The sequence below is a fragment of the Poecilia formosa genome, unplaced genomic scaffold (genome assembly GCF_000485575.1).
Source record: "Poecilia formosa unplaced genomic scaffold, Poecilia_formosa-5.1.2 Scaffold156, whole genome shotgun sequence".
NCBI classification, from domain to species: Eukaryota; Metazoa; Chordata; class Actinopteri; order Cyprinodontiformes; family Poeciliidae; genus Poecilia; species Poecilia formosa.
Window position 1 is genome coordinate 378,648 of NW_006800095.1, and position 13,258 is coordinate 391,905.

At 36.7% G+C, this 13,258-nt stretch overlaps 1 protein-coding gene across 1 annotated transcript; it reads left to right on the plus strand.

Moving 5' to 3' along the window:
- The first annotated feature begins 304 nt into the window (after positions 1 to 304).
- Positions 305 to 11,979, plus strand: rab31 (RAB31, member RAS oncogene family). The gene is made up of 7 exons (XM_007564192.2): positions 305 to 506; positions 2,158 to 2,237; positions 4,468 to 4,549; positions 7,127 to 7,198; positions 7,491 to 7,597; positions 8,908 to 9,017; positions 10,534 to 11,979. Exons 1-7 carry the CDS (start codon positions 471 to 473, stop codon positions 10,629 to 10,631), a joined length of 585 nt encoding a protein of 194 aa, XP_007564254.1. The 5' UTR covers positions 305 to 470; the 3' UTR covers positions 10,632 to 11,979.
- The last annotated feature ends 1,279 nt before the right edge of the window (positions 11,980 to 13,258 follow it).

Sequence of the window (13,258 nt, forward strand, 5' to 3'; positions counted from 1 at the left end):
CACAACAAAACAGTTAACAGCTCCGCTAATGTTGACGTGATATCACAGATAAATTAATGATTTAATCTGACACCAACACAGCTCGGGCTGATCTGCTTTCTTGTGCAGTTATTTTGGCAATATTTTACTTTTCTTTCTCTGAATTTTGCAGTTTTAACTCTTGTAAGCCATAATTATTAAACCTAAGAATTATTTTGTGAAATGTGTACCTTTTTGTCCCATTCTAACTTTTTAAGATGAAAAAGATGTTACTGACCAATTTTTGAAAAATGTTTTATTTTGAAAATCTCGATCGGAAGTCGACACGGACTGCCAGCTTTAAGGGTTGATGGTCAGCCCGTCTGTGTCAGGGGCTGGGTTTCTCTTTTATCCAAGAAGAGGAGAGAAAAATAGCTGTGACAAACATGACGAGACAAAAACAACGATAGAACACCGACAAATGATGATTTAGACACTTTAAAGAACCCGCCATGGCTATAAGGGAGCTCAAAGTTTGCCTTTTAGGGGTAAGTGGCAGATGTTTTTCTCTTAGGGGGGAAAATTCCATCAGTAACTGGAAATAACGGTAGACATTTTGACGTTAAAAAGCAACGCAGAGGCTTCGGCTCTACATTCCTCCAGCTGAGACTTAAGCTCTTTTCTTTGTTTAACCTCGAAAAACTTGTTTATTTAAAAAAAAAAAAAGTCCAATCCACTCAACTTGCACCGCAGTCCTGTTCTGGCTTGTTTTATTGCACTATCTAAACAAAAAATAACCGGGTTTTTACTCGGTTTTCTCTTAACTGCTTTTTAACGGTTTTGACAGTTTGTTGCCCGTGACGTCATCCACTGACCAGCGGCTACACGTAAGCCGTTAGGTTTCCTGCTGCGTCTGCAAAAACTGAAATAATAAAGAAGAGGGGGGAAAAAAAACTTTAACCTATCTTTAAACAATCTATCAAAGATTAACAGTTATATAAAACAAATTTAACTTTATCACTGAAATTAAGGCGAAAGTGGAAAGTTTTAGACTTTAAAAAGGTTGTAAAGTTCTGTGAACAAAGCTACATGCTACAGACATGCTCATCAAAACTGTTCACTTTGTTCGGGAAAACCTTTCATTAGAGGGCTATAATTGTACTTTTGGCTCCATTTGAGATAGCCATTTAATCCTCTTTAACTTTTCACAAACTTCCTGCAATTTGAACTGTATCCATTGCCCATAAAAATAGTTTGTCACAGCTGTATCTTTCTTGTATCTATTGGTACAATGATATGTTGGAATAATTTTAAATTAAAAGGAATGCAAGAACATTCTCAAAGATCAATAAACTTTTTATTTTAAAGCATATTTAACGTTGGAAGTGGAAGACATTTTAAATGTCCAAAGTAAATAAACAAAATAGAAACGACCAATAAAACAAATTATGAAGTCTCTGTAAACAAAATTGTCCTTCAAAAAAGGGCTAGTTTAGACCAAAGCACCAGATTAAAGACTTTTGTCATCCAGTCTTTGGTACAAAGACAGAGAGAAATGATAAATTACGCAAATGGAAATTATTGAGCTTGTATTTAATATGCAATTAATTAACTTACTGCTTATTGCAACAACCCTGACTGTGGGTGGTGATGCTGTGGGCAGTTAAGGATCTCCAGTAGTAGTTAGTCTTGCGGTGAATCCTCTGACTGAAGGCTGCTGGTGTATGACGGTTTCATGACTGTCAGGCTAACAGCTCAGTGTCTGGGCAGCAGAGACGTTATTCTACAGTCGCATGTCCTTCTTAGGCCTTTAGTTTAAAAACATACCAACAAGTCCACTTCTGAATGGCTCAAAACTAAAGAACAAAATGCAAGTTTTGGAGTCAAAGTTCACATCTAAATGGGACCTAAATGGGCCAACTATTCTAAATTAAATGAAATTGTAAATTGAAAACTGAAATGTTTTAGATCACGAAGCACAAACACTTTTTCATAGCACCACATATAATTTCTGCTTACTTGGGTAAACAAAAACAAATGACATACATTTTTGCTGTAAACCTAAGGTCAGTATTGATATTGAAGGACTGATCAGCTGAGCTCCTGACTATCCAGTTGCTCAATCAGTTTGGTTCAAAGTGACCCTAGATTGTGTGCTTCTGTTTGCTGTGACTGACATGTGGCCCTCTCTGCTTTCAGGACACAGGAGTGGGTAAATCCAGCATTGTTTGCAGATTTGTTCAAGATCATTTTGATCACAATATAAGCCCCACCATAGGGTGAGTATATGAATCACACGACGTTCTGCCACTGCTGCAAACAAGTCTATCAGTGTTGTTTTGTGGCAACGTTTAACAGATCGATGCTCAAATCGAGGCCAATTCAGAAATGCTGGGGCTTCTATCGACATGCTTATATTGGAGTTTTTAGATGCATGCCGATATATTCTTAATACTTGTTTTTTTGGCTGATATCGGACCAATTTCTGATATTGATATTGGCATGTGACAATCCTACTGTAAACTGAGCAGTTTTGCAGAATGACTATTCACATATGAGGTACTTTACATATGGGCTGAAAATTAGCCCAATTCTGTGAGATTATCTGCAGGTTTTATAGTGGCTTTATGGGTTTGATGGAGGACATCTGGATAAGAACAGGGACACATTATGGAAAAATTAAAAGGGTGTCTGTCACATTATGGAAAAACTAAAAGGGTGACCAACAGAGACTTTGTAAAATGAGATAAAATTTATCTCATTTATCTGCTATTTATTTTTTCAGTGACACTAGAAAGTATTCGCTTTCTAATTGTTAATTGTTCCGCATTTGTTAGGCTGCATTCTGTATCTGATATTTTAATGACAGACTGAACAACCCAGGTTGGATTCCTTTCCAATGCGACCCAGGCCACTTCGATATCCGATTCAAATGTGACCTTACGGCCAGGTCGCATTCATCCGACCTGAACGTTATTGATACTCAACAAATGCCACTATTCTGATATTAGCAAGCGGGAAGAAAAACAACCATCATGGTGGACTATAATGAGGATTAAGTTGTTAACGACTTCATAATTGTAAGCTATGCTCAACCGTTAGCATCCATGTTTGCTTCCACTAACACTGAGCACTATTTCTTTATGGCGGTTGGCAAAACACTGAGAACGCTGATGTTATTGCGCCCTCTACTGCGCATGCGGGGCACTTTGAGGTCATTTGCAGTTCACACTGAAGAACACATACAGGTCGCATTTATTTGGAGGTGTGAACTTCCACACCAAAAAAAAATCTGATTTGACAAAAAATCTGAATTGGGTCACTTCGGGCTGCAGTATGAACATAGCCATAGATTAAAAACTTATTCTAAAACTAATCTGAGAAAAGCTATCCTTTAAAAACAATCTATGCAATAAAGTACATATCTGCATTAATACTGGTATTGGCCAAATTTAGTAATTTTTAAACAGGTTGGTTTTGGATAAGTAATACTGGGCCGGTATATACAACCAATGTTCATTTCCGTTTGTGTTTGGAAAGTGTTGGTCATGTGTGATTTATTTGGTCAGGTGACAGAGAGGCTTTTACTGAAACCTGGAAGTGGTTTTCAGTGTCGAAAGGGTAGTAAACCTACAACAATACCAAATGTAGTATGTGGTATTGGTACATATCAGTTATTAAGAATTTTAACAGTATTACTATTGGAAATTAATCTTGGCACAAATTGTTATATCCAGGCATCCCTACAAAAAAGCATGTACATCACAAAGTAGTCACATTTTTGACATTATTCACCCCCTTTGCTTTGTCACTCAGAGCTGAGCTTAGGTGCATCAGATTTACACTTATCATCACTGAGAAGCTTATCTCCCAGTTCACACTTGAATCAAAGCAGAAATTTTGTTTTAATCAGCGAAACCTCAAGGTTTAGACTGTGGCAGAGTATATTTGTAGGAATTATACTCTGGCATATTTTGGCAGCATTGGAGTTTCTAAAAATCTCTCCCAACAAGAGAATGACTAGATGTTCTGGAATAACCCACACAGAAGCCTGACCTTTATCTGATTGACCTAAAATGGCTTTCTAGTCTGGCTGACCTACAGAGAAAAATGGTGCTAGGGTGAAGAAGGCTTGTAGACATACACTTAAGACTGGTATTAAGATGCCTGAAAACATGCTTTCACATTTTGAGTATTGAGTGCGCTGTTGATTTAAAAAAAAGTTTTTATAATTATAAACACATATTTGAATGTGTTTCGCATTTGAAACACATTCAAATGTGTTTTTTAACGCAACAAAAAGTGTAAAAGTTTTAAATAATTTATGTTTTTCTTAGCTAAATTTGTTTTTAGAATTACAAATAACAGAAGAATTAATTTCAATTTGTGTTTTATTGCCTCTAAAGTCTCCTGGATTCACCATCAAACTTCATTATAAATTCTTGTTGCTGATTTGAACAGATAATGTCTGGAGAACCGTTGTTGAGAAATTCACCTCATTGTCCACAGGGCATCTTTCCTGACCAAGACTGTACCATGTGGGAACGAACTGCATAAATTTCTCATTTGGGACACAGCTGGACAAGAACGGGTGAGCAGCTAGTCAGTAATTCTTTAAGTTTAGACTCTGGACTCCATGAATCATGCTTATGAGGTTGTTTTCCATTACATCTTTGGGCCAGACAGCCAAATCATCACATTGTGTTATTTTTAGGGTGATTAATTGTGTTCAAAGGTTAGGAGACACTTTGTCTTTTGACGAAAAGGCAATATTAAGTTTCTTTTCATTTATTTTAAACTGAAAATAAAATGGAGAGAAGAATAAACTCTTATTAGTGAGTCTGTACTGAAGTAGCAGTTTATTTATATAAAAGCAGGATTTGTCTCCTCGTAAAAGCATTTTTATTAAATGTCTTGTAGTTTCAACTAAATCATGGCCAAAGAAATAATACAAAATTGTAAACTTTCTTTGACAAATTGACAAAATAGTATTTGTGTTTTAGTGTCTGCTGATGCTGGAGATGCAATACAAAACTGATTTCCTTATGGTGTTGTTGTTATGTGGAAACTTGGCAAGCCTTATTTTCACCAGACTGAAAATAAGGGCGCTGTTCTTCTACTTCCTGTGTCATCATAGCCAGCCATTTTTGCATCTGTTTGGTGTGGAGTTCTTTAGTCAAGAGATCAGTCTTCTTATTTTTTTGGACAAAAGCTTATAAAAATAGAGAGCAGTAATCACCTGTGAGTGATGTATTTTATTCTGACTGCATCCACCTTTGAGGCATGTTCAAATGGGCCGGTTAGAATTAGAAGTGGTTGATAAGATAATTCCAAGAAGCCTCTGCAATTATTGGAAATTCATTCACTTCATATCCAGGTATCCTGGTGACTGAAGTCTCTCACAAATGTCTGACATCTAACAAACATTTTTCCAAAACTAAATTTGTTTTCTTCTGCAAGCATCATGAATTTTATGGATTTCTGTTATGCATCAGTTCTTTACTGCTAGATTAACAGAATGTAACCTGCTCTCTCTACACTAAAACTAAAGTATCTACATTTTGGGGATCTTTGCTAGACTTCAGAGATGCAGAATTCGAACCTGAATATTTTCCTTTGACATTTGGAGGTTATGGAGAATTACAGGCATTTTTTATTTTATTTATTAATTTTTTAACCACTGAATAAAAAAATTCAAAAAACACAAATTGAAATAAGGTTGAAGGATTGGACATGGCACAGGGCACAGTTGCACTGCGCAAAAAAACAAAAAATATTCATTTTTTTTGGGGATTGGCCTAAAAATGGGAAAACTTGTTCATTTATATCATTCTTGAGCCATAGAAATGGACCGCTGTCACGACCCAGGAGGTTCTGGGTTTTGGTCCCGGACAAGCCCCCAATTTGTCATGACCTGACTCATTAGCTGTGACAAAGCAACCCATTGAGACGTACATTGAAGGACAATAATTTACAATGTATTTACAAAAATAAATAAATTACATTAACATCATTACATGTGTGTTCAGTTGTCTCAGAATGCCAGGTGGAACTTGTTCCAGTTTATTGCAAACTTCAGTCAGCTTTAAGACCCTGGGATTACTGGCCAGATGCTGCCAGTCGGGCTGACTGCCACAGCTGATCAGAACCTACAATGATAAACAGTAACCACAAACCAATTTTTTTGGCCTCTGCCAAAGCAGAGGCCTCCACACTTATGTTTTTATGGTTTTATGCTACATAATAAAGCCAACTGAGAGAATGCGAGTGACTGAGTGACATCGCTGTGATTTATTTGATTGAAGGAGGTTGGCAGTGCATGTGTGGCCGGGTGTGAGTGGGTGGAGTTTCCTAGGACTTGCCAAACTTGCTTACTGCATGGAAAAACTAGTTCATATATTTCCTGGATGTGTGTAAACACAATATCTGGAGATGTCATGTCACTGGGGTTGTTCCATTATGCAGAACGGTCTGTGATCTAAAATGGAGACTATTAAGTCTTTTGTTTTGTATAATTGTCAGCAGATATGTTGCTGAATAAAAGGAGCATAAAAAAGAAAAATTGTTGAATTGTTTTGGGGTTTTTCAGCTGTAGAGAAAGAGACTGAGGAGATCCCTTTTTGTCATGCTTATTTTACCAAATGGAAAGTATGACTCAAGTTTATGCTGACGACAGCGAGGGCAGTTTTACTGATGTTGCACATTTCATTACATGTAAACAGAACATTAAACACTCATTTATATTCACACGTTCTTCAAACACAATGCCCACCACCTCTATCTGCACCTTGGTGGGGAAAAAAGCCTCAAAATCACCTTTTTCAAAAAGCAAAACATCCACTACACTGTGCACATTTGTTAGATTTAAAGCTTCACTCATCAGTAATCCTACTGGAGGTTCTCCGGGCCTGGAGCAGACCCAGAAGTCAGTGACGGGGCGGCTCATCCCTCCTGGCCTGGAAACGCCTTCATGTTCCCCAAGGAGGAGCTGGGGAGTGTCACTCTGAAGAGGAATGTTTTATTTTACCATTTAGATTTTTAACTGGTTTTCCTTTAACTACATTTCAACCATATTTTTTTTTAATTTGCCTAATCTTTAGTTAATTTTAAATGTGGAAGATCAGTATTTGTTTGCTGATTCTAACTACTAAAACTTGTTCTTTTCCAGTTCCATTCCTTAGCTCCTATGTACTACAGGGGATCAGCTGCTGCTGTCATTGTTTACGACATAACTAAACTGGTGAGTGCAACAAACTGATCTCCAACCCTCAATATATATATAAAAAAAGCAAATATCTGTTTTGAATGGATGTAAATGGAAAAAACTGGTTCTGACAATAAGATCCGCTTATAAAACTGTATTACTTTTCCATCGCCCTGGGATGCTGTGCCTCCATGACCTACAAATGTCATACTTTCCTCGTCGGCCCTTGGAAACTAGTGTGAAAACAGCAAAACTCTGAGTGTGTGACACAAGGTAATAAACGCTGGGCGTGTTCCAGAGCTGACCACAGCGCGTTCCTGCTTTCCAGGACTCTTTCCAGACACTGAAGAAGTGGGTGAAGGAGCTGAAGGAGCACGGCCCGGAGGACATTGTTGTAGCCATAGCAGGAAACAAGAATGATTTAGGAGACATCAGGTGAGATTATTTCCTCTCTTGTGCCATGAAGTAGGATGTTTTTAGTTTTCTTTTGGATCTGCACCAGAATTTCAGCATCTAAGAAAACCTGAGTACAATAGACCGTTTTTATTTATTAAAGGGAAAAATATGCCAACCTGGCCCTGTGTGGAAAAGTAATTGCTCCCTAAACCTAATAGCTGGTTGAGCCATTTTTAGTGGCAACAGCTGAGTGTTTTACTTCGCTGTTGAGGAATTCGTTCCCCTGTTATTCAGACACATTAAGGTTTTTCAAGTGTCAATGGCCTGTTTAATGTGTCTGTTAGGTTTATATCCAGACTTTGCCTAAGCGACTGCAAATCTTCAGTTTGTGTTTGTTTAGTTTTTTATCCATTAGGTGTGGAGTTGCTTGGTTTTATAACTCAAGGTTAATGCCCCAATATTCTCCATTTTGGTTTTAGTAGGGGAGGACTCCTGGTTCAATCAATGTAATAATCAGATGTACGACGACACACTCGATCCAGAATGGTCCTCTTTTGTCTTATTCGTCCTTAAAATACTTTACCACGGCTCCTGAGGATCACCAAGATATTGTTTGCAAATATGAGGCGGGCCTTTGTGTTGTTTGTGGATCTTGAAACATAAACACTGACCTTACAGAAGCCTATGGATGCTGTTCTGGATTATTTGGTGACTTCCTGGATGAGTTGACAATGACTCGGAGTAACTATGGTAGACCAAGGTTCAACACTGTGAAGCGTTTCTCCATTGTTGGGTGATGACTCTTACCTTGTCTCATCTGTTTTTGGATGTCTTTATCTTGGATGTGTTGCTTTCTGAGATCTTTTAGTCTACTTCTTGTTGTTCTTTTGGATTGCTAAATGAAATCATTATTGGAAAACTGGGTGTTTATTCAGTCTACCTCTGTCTGCTCTGAAAATGCGTTTGCTAATGTAAAACATTAAGTGCCACTAAACGGTAAAAGCAGAAGAAATCTTAAAGGGATTATATAGTTTTTCGCAGCACTGCATGTTATCTCTGACTGTATTTTAACAATAATGAAACTCTTTCTAAAATGCAAAAGTAATAAACTCAAGAACACAGACATCAGAGTCTTCAAGGTTTGGGAGATTAACTTTTCATCTCACACATTTTTACCACTGGAAAAAGAAACAAGCGTCCTAATTGCTGTAATTTTTCTTACTCCATGCAGTTTTTTCAGCATTTGTCCCAACATTCTCCAGTTACAAATAGAAGAAAGGAGAATTGCTTGCAACTGCTGTATTATTTTCCATCTTTTTCCACTTTCTCGGTGTTCTTCTGTTTCACAGGGAAGTTCCTATGAAGGAAGCAAAGGAGTTTGCTGAATCAATTGCAGCTATTTTTATTGAGACCAGTGCCAGAAATGCAGTGAACGTCGAGGAGCTCTTTCAGAAAATCAGTAGGTTTTCATGACGTTTTCTTCCGTCTGTTGATTCTGTCTGTAGCTCCTTTACTTTTATGTTCTTCCAAGCAACATTTCATAAGATTTATTGACAAAGTTGCAGTGAAATATGTTTCTTCTGATGGAATCATAGGGAAATAAAATGTATTTCTCTTTTTGTTCTTTTCCTGTCTTTTGACGGTTCTTATACTAGCCTGTCCATGTAAACAACAAACTAACGTTGATGAAACCAATGCCTGGAGACAATTCCCATTTACATTCCACATCCCAATTTATTCATAGTTTTCTGGCCTTGCCTACATAATCTGCAGCATGGATGAATAAAAAACAGATTTATCTCAGACTAAAGAAAAGAAAACACATTTTTACAAAACCTGAAATAGTTCCTCACCAAATGTTGTCATTTTGTGGCTATATTTGCCAAATTATTTAATTTAATAATACAATTTCTGAGGTTCTAGGTGGAGTGTCAAACCAAGGCATGTACTGATGTGAAAATCATGAATGTTGTGGGTGTAAAAATATCATGATTATCAATATTATTACTGTTGCTTTTTTTATTTGCTTAAAATGAGCTAAAAGTTTTATGATAGGCTTAAAGTAACTTAAGACTGAAGAAAACTGCAGAAATACGTTTATCAACATCTATACTGATGTTGATAAACGTATTTCTGCAGTTTTTCTGTGTCTGTTATCACTATTAATAGTAGTAGTATTTTTGGAGGTCAGCAGAGCGTAAGCAGACCTTAGGTTACAATGCTGGCATTTCTAGTAACCTAAAAACTTAGAAATAGGAAAAAAAGAAGGAAAAAACAGACAAGAATCCAGTTAAGTTACTTATTTCTTATTACTGCTAGTATTAGTTACGATAAATGAAGGTGTTTGGTGTTAACTGTAATTATTTGTATAATATTCATCATGCATGGTGGCAGTTTGTTCAAATATTAGATTTTTTTTTTTTTGCAAATTCTGTGCACTTTTAGCTGCTTCTGAAAGTATTCCCACACTTAAACAATTCTAATCAACGAATTTACAATTTTTTTTTTACAAATTATTAATATCAGCAATAGCATTTTTTGGCCTTTGAGACACCCACACTATGCAACATGTTTTCCAATCACCTAATTGATATTTGCACTGTTTGAGCTTATCATTTAATCTATTCCATAGATCTATCCCACACTGATATTCAAAAACTCTTTTGGTTTTTAAAAAATTCCTCCTGCTCTCAAATTATAACCCAGAATGTCACAAAAATTTTTTTTAATATTGCCGTTTTTTTACTTTTTATGTCCGACCTCCAGAAGTTAAATGTTTAAAGTAGTCTGTTGATAAAGTTGTTTCCTCCGTAATTCAAGTGCTGCTGGAGTCTTCCCATCACCAGATCTCTGTCCCTCTCGAAGCACCGGGGAAGGAGCTGAAGTTGTGCCAGAAACCTCTGGCTCTGCAGCGAAAGCTTCTTGATGAAACCCCTTCATGTGTCAGTCAGTAACTGTTGTTTGTGCCTCGTTAGGTAAACAGATCCCACCCCTGCAAAACGCTGAAGTGGAGAGCAACGATTCCTTTAAACTCACCCGGCCGCCCAATCCCACCACCAGGAGGTGCTGCTAGTCAGAGGAGATCATTTGGCTGCCAAACACGAGACCCTAAACAAAATCCAAACGCACATGACGTCCTGCCTGCGGGGGACGACGCAGAAGGTAAACCAAGGTCACCAAAAAGTAAAAAACAGCGTTAATTAGATCAAAACACCAATTTATTTAACTGAATTTGATTTCTTCTGATCACCAGAAGTCTTTTGGTTTGTCTCCCTCTAGTGGTGGTTTGACAAAATTACACCTCTCACGTTATAATCCCAGATTATCCAGACTCATTTGCTGTTTACATGCTGGATTTTGTTGTTCATGCATTTTACTGTGGCTCTTTGACCAGCTTTATTCATATTCATGTATTCATAGATTTTTGTTTGTTTGTTTGTTTGTTTGTTTGTTTGTTTGTTTGTTTTGTACAAACTTCAGCTGAGCATTTCTTTGAGTCGCTCAAATACCTTTACATTCCTCTATAAAGGTTTTACTATGATTCTGCAGAATGAACTTCATCATGAGTTTGGAGAAGATGTTTGGTACATGTTGAAACATTTAAGTGTTCACTACAGAGAATGACTGTAAATAGCTGACAGCTTTGTTTTTACCATTTGTGTTAATTATACTTAAAAAAAACTGCAGGAAATTTACTAGAAAACATCTAGTTGTTGTTTAAATGATATTTTGAACAAGATTTTTTGACTTGTAGGAAAACGCAATGTTTTTTTGGGGGGTGAAGGGGGCTAACATTACTGTTTTGGTTTTCACCACTTTTTAAAAATCACAGCATTTAATTAAACACCTACAAATTTCACCTTTACTGTTCACCACAGTGTCAGTAAATGAACTGGATTATTTTTTACTACCATTTGATGTAATATTAATATCTTTTTTGTATATTGGATTCAGATCCACACTCATGGATTCCTACGTGTGTTTATCTGAATGTTGAATCCAACTTTTCTAGGAACCTAAAAACAGAGTTACGCAGTGAAATATCATTTAAAGTGTGAGTAAACGTCAGAGTTGACTACAGCCTATCCCTGCACTGCAAGCTGTGACTTTAAAATGAAAGATTGCTGAGATTTGAATGTTAAAACTGTTTGTTTTTTTTGTCAATGTTTAGTTTGATTATGACCTTCAGTATTAGATGAAATGTCACAAAAGTGCCTTTGTTGTTTTTTGTTTTTTTTATCTAGATAAGTGACTACCACTAAGACAATGATTGTTGGTACAGTCTAACTGCACTTTGAAAGTGCCCACTCTTTATAGTTAATCTCATCCAGTATGTATAAGTCATGCATCCCTGTTTTCCCAGTACAACAGGTCTAATTTTGTGTATTAAAACATTGCAATAAAGTATTATTCATACACTTTCTTTGTTTTGTTTCCAAAGTTTTTTTGCATTTGCAATTTAATTGAGACGTCTTGACGTATAGATGTAACTCGAGTTTGAACTTCAAACTTTAAGGAGGTAATTTGAATGTCTATCCCCTGACATTTATTTAGGATCGTGCATCGGTAAAGTAAATTAGAATTATGTGGCAGATTACGTAACAAATTGCTGCTGTGGTGTTGGACAAAATTGACTGAGCTGGATGGCCTGTACTTATGCAATTACATGTTCTGCTGTTTTTCCTTTCACTACAACTTCACTAAGCGTACCTGTAGTGTTAAATACCTCGATCGCAATTCGATTTCTCCCCACTGGACTGCGGATAGAATTTGTACAAACTATTCACATGAACCTGCAAATAAATGAAAATTTTGCCTACTTAGATTTCTTTTGCTTTTGCTTTTTCTGTCACACCTAAATGTTTTGAGCCTGAGAAAAACCAGCACCTTGTTCTACGCTTTGCTTCATACAGAAGGTCTGGATGAGAAACGGTTGCTTGCTGGGGGCGTGAAAATTTTACCCGATCACTAACATACTACGGCGTATTAGGACCATTGTAGATAGAAAAAAAGAGGAGTAAATTTCTGCTAAGAAAACTCTAAGTTTCTAGAAAAAAGCTAGGAAATTTCTGAGTTTGATGTTGAAACTTTGCTATTTAAAAACTCAAAAATTTTGAGATTAGTCTCAGAAATCTTCTAGAAAAAATACGGTCATTTCTGAATTTGAAGAGTTGAAAATTTACTGGGAAAAAACCCAGAAATTTTGAGATTGATCTCAGAGATTGTGTGTGTGTAAATTTACAGCTCTGTTCCCCCATCTTTTCTCTCCTAATACACCGTCATGCTAACATTTCCCAGTGACATACATAATGTAGCAATTCAACTCTATGTAGCTTACTCCAAATTCCCTGCTCTGTAAACTACCATCTTCCACTGCAAAGTCAGAAATGTCAACCTGAACAAGATGGCTGTTGATGTTTAGCCAATATTTAGCCAACGCAAATTGTACAACTTTGTTCACTTCCTTTGCTTGCCATTGCTAAAACTGCAGACAGACTACAATTCTAAATCTACATCATCGTTCACAACTTCTTCTGTTCACTGATTGGCCTGTTTGAAATTCTACTGGAGAAATCCAAGTCAATGGGAGAAAGCCCAAACAGAGGAATGAAGAGAGATGAGAATCGAGCGGAATCTAACAAATTTTCACCTTAGATATTGATCCACATCGATATTGATCTAGTCAAAAACAAGCTGGTC

Bases quoted from the DNA above. Each gene is read 5' to 3' on its own strand.
- rab31 (XM_007564192.2), top strand. From the start codon at position 471: ATGGCTATAAGGGAGCTCAAAGTTTGCCTTTTAGGG. The intron at 4,550-7,126 runs GTGAGCAGCTAG...GTTCTTTTCCAG, and splicing joins ACACAGCTGGACAAGAACGG to TTCCATTCCTTAGCTCCTAT. The intron at 7,598-8,907 runs GTGAGATTATTT...TCTGTTTCACAG, and splicing joins AATGATTTAGGAGACATCAG to GGAAGTTCCTATGAAGGAAG.